This window comes from Miniopterus natalensis, chromosome 2 (genome assembly GCF_054644295.1).
Source record: "Miniopterus natalensis isolate mMinNat1 chromosome 2, mMinNat1.hap1, whole genome shotgun sequence".
Taxonomy (NCBI): Eukaryota; Metazoa; Chordata; class Mammalia; order Chiroptera; family Miniopteridae; genus Miniopterus; species Miniopterus natalensis.
In genome coordinates this window covers 152,162,259-152,173,783 of record NC_142082.1, presented here as the reverse complement: position 1 = coordinate 152,173,783, position 11,525 = coordinate 152,162,259, and the positions used below count along the sequence as shown (strand labels likewise).

Here is an 11,525-nt window from a genome sequence, read left to right as displayed (position 1 = left end):
TCCAAGTAAGGAGCAGAAACCCGGCTCGCCTCGCTCTTGGGTTCTTTTCGCAGGCGCCAAGCAAGTTTTCGATTGTCAGGTGAGATTTTGAGTTAATTTTGGAATGTGTTGAGTTGAGGTGCCAGTGGGATATTTGAGTCCAGTTGGAAGATGGACATCTGGGTCCAGAACTTGACTAAGTTGCAAGTAGATTTAGATTGTACATTAACATTAATTGTAAGAGGGAGGGTTTATATTGTGATTTAATCACAGTTCAGTGTCAGCATCGTAAAAGGTGCATACTCTATTTTGCAAACCACTCTATGTCCAGTGCCTAGAAGTGTGATTGGCACAAAGTGTCATAAATGGTTTCACAGTGAATATTTTAGAAATCAGAACTTGACGTTCCCTTACTTACCCAGCGAGGCCCGAGCGCCCCCGGTTTCGCGCCTCCTGTCCCTTTAAGCAGCGCTGGGAGCGTGAGAGGAAGCGCCGCCGGGAAGGAGGGCGGGGCCTGCCGCCGGGGCTTCGCTGCGGCCGGGCCCGCGCGGCGCGAGCTCCCCGCCGGGGAAGCGGGACCCACGCCCGCTCGTGAAAAAGGCCCGAAAAGACGCGCGTCGGCGAGTGACAGACGTGCCGCACCTGCGCGTAGTTTCCCAGGGGTGTTAGCAAAGCCAGGTAAGGCGGAAAGGAAGCACTGTGCCTGCCCCGTTCAGGGCGACTCCTGTCCCCTTGGAAATGCGTGAAACGTACCCGTGTTAACCGCCTTGTTTCCCGATCAGTTAATACCTATACTACGTGTCCAGGACATAAGCACGTAATTCATAACCCGTTGGTGCTGGGGTGGCAGGGGCGAGTGTCCAAAACCAAAATCGCCTCTCATTTGCTCTCTTACGCAGCCTGTGCTGTTGAAGGGCTGACCCAACGCTTCCTGGGAGAAGGCGCCGAGGGGGCGTCACGCGGCGCGGGGCGGGGCGGGGCGGGGCGTTCCCAGGGCGCGCACGTGGACAGCGAGCCCGCGGACGTCTGTCCTGAGCTCGCAGACCAGAGGCCCCACGGGCATTTTCTCCTGATTGGAGCTTTGATATTTTAATTAATCGCCGACGTTTAAAAGTGAGAGCTTATGCATGATCATCTGGATGATTCCGAGGAATTGGAAGCCTGGCAGCGCTTTGCTGCCCTGTGCGGCCAGCGTTTGGAAGCCGTGGGGCTCCCCTTTGCCACAGCCCCTCTGATCCTGCAGTCGGTCTGCATCGCTCATCACCAGCCAGGCTCCTGGTGGGCATCTGAGTTGCGGGCCCTACTCTAAATACTTAGGTCAGCGACTTTCAAACCTTTGTCATCTCATGGCACACATAAACTAATTACTAAAATTCTGCAGCACGCCAAAAAAACAACACAAAAACACCCCCAACTTTTTGCTGATCTGACAAAAATAAATAGGTATAATTTTGATTCATTCACGCTGGACAGTTATTGTGTTGGCTGTTGTCATTTTTTATTTGACAGTCTAAGGGAAAAGAGGTCAGTGCCCATGACTAGTCAGGTATCATATGTTCTAAAAATTCTTGAGGCACACCGGTTGAGAATCGCTGACTTAGGTGGAAATAAGACTATTTAAAACATTTATGCTGAACAGACCAGAGATCCCAAACAACTGTGTGTATAATTTACGTTTAAACTGCTGTTCATCATTCCTATTTTTTCTTTTCAAGGTGGTTTCCTTTTGGAACAAAGTCTTTTCAACCCAGGCTTGGCAAAAATGAATCATCACAGATATTTACAGAAAGAGATGTGGGAGTTGATATTCTTTTTTTACGATGAAATCCATAAAGTGTTCTTTTATAATGGAAAAAATCTGAACCTGTTTACATACGTGTTTTATGCCCTGACAATCATTATTGAAATAGTGTGTGGTTGGTGTAATTTGTATACGTCTGCCTACAGAAAATTACGGTTCGTTTCCACAGCTCTTGGCTAGACTTCATAAAGGCAAGAGCTGTGTTAGCCTGTTAATTGCGCTATCCCACCACTAGAATCTAAGCTTCCTAGACTTTTACTTTGTTCACAGTGGCCAGGCCTAGTGCCTGCTTAAAGGTGAGTGATTAAATGTTTGAAAGAACTTTAAAGGTATACCTTATTTTATGTAACAAGCATTGTTCCTGAAGATTTCTCTCAAAATCAAATGCTTGTATATTTGTAGTTTGAAATTATTAAAAGGATTCTGTTGTGAAGAGGTATGCTTTTAAAAGATTGGATGTTCCTAAATTGATGCACTAATGCTTTTATCTTAAAATGAACTTGTGCCCTAGCCGGTTTGGCTCAGTGGTTAGAGTGTCGCGGGGACTGAAGGGTCCCAGGTTTGATTCAGGTCAAGGGCACGTACCTGGGTTGCAGGCTCAATCCCCGGCCCAGTCGGGGTGCGTGTGGGAGGCAACCAATCCATGTGTCTCTCTCACATCGATGTCTCTCTCCCCCCTCCACTCTATCTGAGAAGCAATGGAGAAAATATCCTTGGGTGAGGATTAAAAAATAAATAAATTATAAAATGAACTTGTACTGCCCTGGCCAGGTAGCTCAGTTGGTTAGAGCATCATCCCCATATGCTAAGGTTGTGGGTTTAGTCCTCAGTCAGGGCACATACAAGAATAAACCAATGAATGCATAAATAAGTGGAACAACAAATTGATGTTTTTCTTGCTCTCTGTCTCTAAAAATCAATAGCTTTAAAAAAATAAAATAAAATGAACTTGTACTTGTGGATCATCTGCTACAGAGCTTACCTTGTAGTATTTTCTTACTATTTAATAGGATTTGGAAGTGTCAGTGAGCCTTGGAATTTTCACTATTACTTCTGTTTTTAGAGATCTAGAGATTCCAGTTGGAATCAAGTTGGCAGCCAGATCCTTATACTTTGCCCATGAGGAGCAGCTCTTATCAACAGCAGTGACAGAACCTGTGGTTTGGAAAAGGACTGATGGCTCTGAGCCCAGGTTGGAGGACATTTGCACCATTTCCAATGAACCACTGTGGTGTCTTTTGGAAGGCCATGAGAAGCAGTGGTTTCTCCTTGTTTCCCTGGGGCCACTGTCCCTGGAGAGGGTCTGGAAGCTTTTTGGATCCTGAGATGAAAGCTTTCCTGGAGGAGAACACTGAAGTCACCAGCAGTGGCAGCCTCACCCCTGAGATCCGGTTGCGGCTTTTGACCCCCAGATGCAAGTTCTGGTGGGAAAGAGCTGACCTGTGGCCCCACAGTGATCCTTACTGGGCAATCTATTGGCCAGGAGGCCAAGCCCTGTCTAGGTACTGCCCTAAATGAAACGGGAACCTTTAAGTTTGCTACAATCCTTTCTTTTTCCAGGATCTTCCAATTCTGCATTCTCCCTGCCCCTCACACACACAAATAACAAAAACAAAAAAAAACACAGAGAAAAGCCCAATAATCTTCTTATTTTCTTAATTTCGAGCAGTTTAAGCATATTTTTTGGTTGCTTTGTTAGTTTTACCTTCTACTCCAAGCTTATCAAGGTATTTCCCCAAGAGAAGCCCTAGAGTCAGCTGTCAAGACTGAAGATAGCTATAAATATCCAGATTTCACACTATTCTCAGGTTCATGGTTCATAATTTATGACTAGTGCAGAGATCCCAGACAGAAACTAAAGCCCCAGCACTTCAGGTCTCCTAGCCTAATCCTGTAAATGTTGCTCCTTAAGCCCCATCCCCTCCATCATTGCCTCTTCTCAATGTCCCAAAGAACAGGAGATGTGAGTGAATGGGCTGCTCAAGGACTCCCTCTAGTCGTTTATTGACACCTCAGGTGAACTCACGACTTGTATCTGCATTTTTAAGGCCCCTCCTTCCAACTCTCCACGCTGCAAGGTCTTTAGGACCTTTTCTCACACATTCACACTCTGCTCTTACTAAAACACAGCTGCTGAGCCTGGCTGGTGTGGCTTAGAGGTTGAGCATCGACCTATGATTCAGTAGATTGAGGTTCAATTCCTGGCCAGGGCACATGCCCAGGTTGTGGGCTCGATCCCCAGTAGGGGGTGTGCAGGAGGCAGCCGATCAATGACTCTCATCATAGATGTTTCTATCTTTCTCTCTCCCTTTCCCTTCCTCTCTCTGAAATCAAAAGACACATTTTTTAAAAAAACACAAAAAACAGCTACTGAAACAAAGGCCAGAACTTTCATTTTTCAATCTGGCCTTTGCTCTTGGATTGGTAAATGATTTCATCTGTTTATGCCTTGATGTTAAGAAGCTGTGAAACAAAAAGGATAGGACTTCTCTTTCACAGGAATGGTATGGCCAAACAGAATTAATGCTATATATAGTTTTAAATGAAAAATAAAGGCAAACATAGAGCTTTCTGGAGAATACTGAGGACTAGAAAGCTGTCCAGGTGGTACCAAACAATTTCAATTTTCTGATTGTTGCCAAATTTCTAAGCTTTACTGCTCACATCATATTTAAAGAGTACTGGCATTAAAAAAAAAAAAGTACTGGCATTATAAGTGGCTGTTTTTTTATCAAAGTTATTGTTTATCAACTCCAAGTACTTACAATCACATCCTTAAGATACTGAATCAGAGACTACAAACGCGCCCCAGAGATGTATTTTGTTTGGCTTTTACTGTGATGAGACGAGTTGCTGCCCAGGTGTTTTACAGTGTGATACCCCTGCTTACACTGAGTCTGGGCATTTTTATAAGGACCTGAGTTTAGATGCCTGCTAAAAGTTCCTGCTTTGCTTTTCCCAGGGCACCTTTTAAAATAGCCACTCAGAGTTAAGCCCTCGAAAAGTTAGTGTGACCTCCTCCTCAAGTCACCTTACATACCCTGCTCCCTATCTCCAGCTGTGACTTGGGACAGAAGACTGCCCTTCCCTCAGCTCATTGTACATCCTTGCTTCTGGCATCTGGAAGTAATAAATCTTGTGATTCTGTTTCCTTTGTGGGTGTATCGAAACCACCTTCAATCAAAATGACCCTGTGGTTTTCACCTTCCCAAAGTGGAAGCTCCCATGCTGAGAGAGCTAGCAACCTGCCCCGAGTGGGTGGCTTGTGTCTCCTCATTCACTAGGCCCTAATCTGCATATTATTATTTTTAATATATCTTTATTAATTTCAGAGAGAGGAAGGAAGAGGAGAAAGATAGAAACATCAGTGATGAGAGAGTCACTGATCGGCTGCCTAACTGCATACCCCCTGCTGGGGATCAAGCCCATGACCCGGGCATGTGCCCCAAGCAGGAACCGAACCCCAATCTCCTGGATCCTAGGTCAATGCTCAACCACTGAACCACGCCTGGCCCCTAATCTGCATATTCTTAATTCAATACACCAGCTTTGGCTTCTCAATACAGTTGAAAACTTTAAAAAAATCAGTTGCTAACATTTAAAAACCTGAGAATATTCATGTAAAAATATACATTGATTTGAAAAACAGGAATAATCTCTGAGAACATGGGATTTCTGTGTTAGCTGGAGATGGGTAGAAGCTGTCCCTTTAGACATGGCATGTACACCCCTACTTTGCCATAGTCCCTGCCATTCTTTATTATTCCAATACTAAGATCAAATGTCAGCTGAAATTCCTTATTTCAGTGTCTCCCACTCATCTTCACTCGTTTGGTAACTACTTACCCCTGGTCCTAATTCTTTGGTTGAACTGGACTTTGATGGTACCTTGCTAGAGAGATCACTGTAAGACAATTCAAGCAGTAGGTAAAAACCACGTTCATGAACAAAGGAGATGGTGGATTTGGGATCTAGTGTACTGAGTCCTGATTATAATAGTATTTTGGCAGTCTGTGTTCTTAGTTCTTGGTAGTTTCTGGATCACAGTAAGCTCACAACTTTTAAACAGTTGACTTGAAGAGCCCAATTAGTCAGTTGTGTGGAACTGCTGAAGAGAAATCAAATGACTAGGTCCTCTCTCTGCCACCTTTGTCCAACTCTTAAGATTGACATTTTGTCTCACTCTAGTCAGGCCAAACTTGCCAAGGTTGGACCAAATTCTTCTGCTAAGTTCCTATTTCTTTGTGCATTGAACACAAAGAAATTATTTTTTTGGACAGCTCTCACTGAGTTTCTCCCATGTTTTCCCGTTTTTTTCTAACTTAGGTATCTTTTGGATAATCCTGACGTTGTCAGAGGAAAATCTGTGTTAGATCTTGGGAGTGGCTGTGGAGCTACAGCTATCGCTGCTAAGATGAGTGGGGCATCGAGGATCTTGGCCAACGACATAGACCCTGGTAAGGCTTTCATATTTAAAAATATGGAAAGCTCATCCTTTTTGCCCCGTCCAGGATAAATATCTACAGATACCTCCACATGATAGCTTATACCCATGTGTATTTTACAATATGATATTGTGAACTTAGGTTCAGTGGGACATTACCTATGGGAATTCTGTGAGGCATGAGATGACAGTGCATTTTTTCCCCAAGAGGATTTGTATTTGTGTGTCAGATGTCCCAAAGTGATACCAACCTGAGAATACTTAATGTTAATTCCTGGGCTAGGAATTCATTGAAATATATAGGTGTGTATATTTGACCCTAAACCCAAGTGAGGATGGGTCTGTGTCTTTGAGGGAGAGTCTGTTCCATCAGAATCTAAGCTGAGACAGGTAAATTTTAATTTTATTTGCTTTTCTTCTATTTTTCCCTTTCACTGAGGATCTAGTCCTTGAAGATCCTTATTTTATACAGGGGGCTCAGTTTTAACTTACCACCTTGCTCAAGCGCAAGGCTTCTTTCCCTGTCTCCTGTAACAAACCAAACCTTGTGGTTATTGAGATCAGCAAATGTTCCTTAAAACCCTGACATTTCCAGGAGTATTTATTGTTCGTTTTGTATTCAGGATACCCATTCATATATTTGAAAATCGCAGTAATAGCTTACATTGGCATAAACTTCAGGCTTCCTTATCTAAAAAACATCTTTCAACCAAAAAGGGAAACCTGGCTGATGTGGCTCAGTTGGTTAGAGTGTCATCTCGTACACCAAAGAGTGGCAGGTTCCATTCCTAGTCAGGGCACATACCCAGGTTGCAGCTTTGATCCCCAGTCGGGCGCATGCAGAAGGTAACTGATAGATGTTTCTTACCTCTCTCTTAAGTCAATAAAAACAAAAAACAGAAAAAAATTTGCCCTGGCCAGTGTGGTTCAGTTGGTTGGGTGTCATCCTGTGCACCAAAAGGCTGCCTATTTGATTCCCAGTCAGGGCACATGCCTGGGTTTTGGGCTCAATCCCTGGTGGGGGGTGTGCAGGAGACAGCCAATCATTGTTTCACTCTCACATTGATGCTTTTCTCTCTGTCTGTCTCCTTTTCGCTTCCTCTCTCTCTAAAAATTCAATATAAATATTCTTTTAAAAAAAGAGGGGGGAAATGTTAGGAAATTTTCTAAATTGCTTAAGTTAATCAATAGGGAATTAAAACAGCCTAATATATACCAATTCATCATGTGCTTTTTTTAAAGTTGCAGGAATGGCTATCACACTAAATTGTGAATTGAACCAACTGAGTCCTTTTCCCATTTTAACCAAAAATATTTTGGATTTGGAACAAGATAAGTGGGACCTTGTTGTGCTTGGAGATATGTTTTATGATGAAGACCTTGCGGATAGTCTTCATCGATGGCTGAAGGATTGCTTTTGGACCCACAGAACTCAAGTACTGATTGGTGACCCTGGCCGACCTCAGTTCAGAGGCCACAGCATTCAGCATCAACTGCACAAAGTGGTAGAATATTCTCTTCCAGAACCTACTAGGCAGGAAAACAATGGACTGACAACAAGCACAGTGTGGGATTTCCAGCCTTGAGCTGTCAAAATGCTTCCAAGTATGGATCTAGCTATGTTTGGGTTTAACCCTAAAAGACTAGTTTGAAGAATGCAACTCCTGTTAAATGGCAAATCTTGTTTCCCAAATATGAAGGTTTAAAGTTTTGTCAGCTTTTGTCATGTAACTAGTTCTCCATTATGCCAAATATACAAATCTCTACCTGTAATTTTTTTCTAGTTTTACTGCTATAGGAATATAATTGTAGAAGGCAATACCCAGTGGTAGCAATATGTAATATAAGTTGTGGAGAGAATTAGATATGGTAGCTGAGTCTGTTTCTATAGTTGAGGACAACTATATGATGTACTATTGAATTAAACAATCAAAGTACAAAATATAGAATACAGTACTTAGTACATAATAGGGTCTTAATTGACAACCATGGATAAAAATAAAGATTTTGGAATTTCCTACATACTTTGTACTGACACCTGATGCCTCTTCGTGGCTCACTAAGGTTAGTAGGAATTGGTTATGCCACCACTACATATCCCAGGTTTTCAGGATCCTATATATAAAAAACTCACTATGATATAAACAGGAAACAATGTGAAGAAGAGATGTATGATATACCACTATGTAAAAAGATGTACATGTATATTAAGGGCAAGAATGAAGATAGGGAAAGTACAAAATGGAGTCACTTTAACCAAGCTGCTAAATTATTAACATAATGAAGGTTGAGGCACAAGGAAACGATTACTTTTCTTGTTTTAACTAGCCTGGGAACTTCAACTTTTGAACTTTCCAGTCCTATGTCAATGCCCAGATGTTTATTTACCTTCAGATAACCCTCTACCTCCTAAAGGACTCAGAATGTACCCAGACCTCCTGGTGCCCATCCTCCAGACTCCCTGGCATCCAGCATCCAGACCTCTGACTTCTGGCTGTTAACGGTCCTGGACCAATCCTAGGGCTAAGAATGCAGGACTGATTATTCTCAAGGACATGGCTTTTACTGTAAGAACTCTTAACTTTTCTTCTTCAGAATACTTCTGGGTTGTTGCCTAGCTGTGTTTCCAGTGTGCAAACTCTAAGACCCTTGAATAAATATTTGTTATTTTTTTCTATCAAAGCCTCCAGACTCCTTTTGAGTTCATTTCACAATACATACATGTATGTATGTGTATAAAATACATATTTGCTTGAAGTATACATAGAATATCTCTGGAAAGATAAATAAGAAACTGGTAACAGTGGCTGCCTTCTGACAGGGTAACTGGTAGCTGGTGGGCTGGGGTAGGAGGAAGACCTAGTTTTTACCTTTGGGTCTTCTAATTTTGTACTAATTATATGTTCTGTATTCCATATCCTCTAATTTAAAACTGCTGTAAACTCCACCATTGTATGTGTTACAAGTTAAGTATAAAATATAGCCTGGTAGTGGCAATATGTATATGTATATGTATATGTATATGTATATGTATATGTATATGTATATGTATATAAAATATATATGTCCACACTATAAACAAACCACATTTATAAAGTAATTAATTGTAAGGACAAAAAATAGAGTTGAATATGTAAACCCACCCTCTAAACACATATAAGAAATTTAATATACCATACCTTCCTTGTTTTAAAAAATTTTTGCCCAGCTGGGCGTGGCTCAGAGGTTGAGCATCGACCTGGGATCCAGGCGATTGGGGTTCGATTCCCAGTCAGGGCACATGCCCGAGTTGCGGGCTCAATCAATGACTCTCTCATCATTGATGTTTCTATCTCTCTCTCTCCCTCTCCTTTCCTCTCCCTGAAATCAATAAAGATATATTAAAAAACAATTTTAATATAATTTACTTAACCCAGGTACCGAAGATATCATTTAAACAAGTCATCAATACTAAAAAATTATTGAGATATTTGCTCTTTTTTTATCTTACTAAGTTGGAAATCTGGATGGTTTTCTTTAAAAAAAATTTTTTTTCAATTACAGTTGACATACATTATTGTATTAGTTTCAGGTGTATCCCCCAGTGATTAGACGTTACATAACTTACCAAGTGATTATCCGGATAAATCTTGCACCCATCTAACACCATACATAGTTATCAGAATATTATTCACTATATTCCCAAGCTGTACTTTACATCCTCATGACTGTTCTGTAACTACCAATTTGTACTTCTTAATCCCTTCACCTTTTCCACCCAGTCCCCCCAATTCCCCTCCCATCTGACAACCATCAAAATGTTCTCTGTATCTATGAGTCTGTTTCAGTTCTCCTTGTTCACTTTGTTTTTTAGATTCAGTTGTTGATAGATACGTATTTATTGCCATATTGTTGTTCATATATACTTTTTAATTTTTTAAAAAATATATATTGATTTCAGAGAGAGGAAGGGAGAGGGAGAGAGAGCTAGAAACATCAATGATGAGAGAGTCATTGATTGGCTGCAGCCCGCAACCCAGGCATGTGCCCTGACCGGGAATTGAACCCCAATCTCCTGGATGCTAGGTCGATGCTCAACTGCTGAGCCACGCCCGGCTGGGCTATACTTTTTAATTTTTAAAATGTTTTCTTTTTATTGATTTGAGAGAGAGAGGAAGGAAGAGGGAGAGAGAAACATTGATGTGAGAGCAAAACATCAGCTGGCTGCCTCCTGCACGCCCCCTGCTGGGGATGAGGCCGGAAACCCAGGCATGTGCCCTGATTGGGAATCAAAGAGGCAACCTTTCAGTGCATGGGACGGCACCCAGCCACCTGAGCCACAGCAGCCAGGGCTTGTCCATAGGTTTCTTTTTCCTCTTCCTCCTCCTCCTCCTCCTTCTTCCTCCTCCTCCTCCTTCTTCTTCCTCCTCCTCCTCCTCCCTCCTCCTCCCCCTCCTTCCTCTTCCTCCTCCTCTCCTTCCTCTTCTTCTTCTAGACACATTAACATTTCATGTCATACTGGTTTGGTGGAGATGAACTCCTTTACCTGTTTCTTGCCTGGGAAGACCTTTATCTGTCCTTCGATTCTAAATGAGAGCTTTGCTACATATTGAGGCCTCTATAAAAACCCACAAGGGGGTCTGGAGAGCTTTCAGGAAGCTTCCACCTAACACAGCTCGGGGCCCCCAGCTGGGTGAGGACAGAAGCTCCTTTGTGACCTCTCTCTATGTATCTCTTCATCAGGCTGTTGATTCTTATCCTTTAATATTCTTTGTAACAAGTTGGTAATTTAGTAAACAGGTTTTCCTGAGTTCTGTGAGTCCTTCTAGGAAATTAAGGAAGGGGTCCTTGGAATCTCCAATTTGTAACCAGTTGGTCAGAAGCACAGGTAACAACCTGGACTTACAACTGGCATCTGAAGTGTGTGCGAGTGGTGGGGGTGCGGGAAGCGGTCTTGAAGGACCGAACCTTAAACTGTGGAATCTGTTTCTATCTCCAGAATAGAAGAGAATCTGATTCTATGCCCCTACTCCCACCCCACCCCATGTTGGAACTGGGTCTGGGAACTCTTTTTCAGAAAAAGTAGCTATAAAAATCAGTGAAATAATTGACTGGGCAAGGGTCTCCGTAACATTCATATCTGAATGGCTAAGATGTATGATATCATGAATTATGACATAACTATTATATTTCTTTGTTTCACTGAAACAGTAAATTCTATAATGAATTTACAGGCCGATGTTCAACTTTGCTTTTGGCGAATGGGCATTTAAATACTTCAGGAAGGTAGGAGCCAGAAAATAGCTAGAAAGGTAATTATGC

The 11,525-nt window shown here is 42.2% G+C and overlaps 1 protein-coding gene across 1 annotated transcript; it reads left to right on the top strand.

Annotated features, from left to right (window-relative positions):
• The first annotated feature begins 1,429 nt into the window (after positions 1-1,429).
• Positions 1,430-8,906, top strand: ETFBKMT (electron transfer flavoprotein subunit beta lysine methyltransferase). Its single transcript, XM_016199087.2, has 4 exons — positions 1,430-1,638; positions 2,844-3,282; positions 6,107-6,237; positions 7,467-8,906. Exons 2-4 carry the CDS (start codon positions 2,957-2,959, stop codon positions 7,808-7,810), a joined length of 801 nt encoding a protein of 266 aa, XP_016054573.1. The 5' UTR covers positions 1,430-1,638; positions 2,844-2,956; the 3' UTR covers positions 7,811-8,906.
• Positions 8,907-11,525: the final 2,619 nt, after the last annotated feature.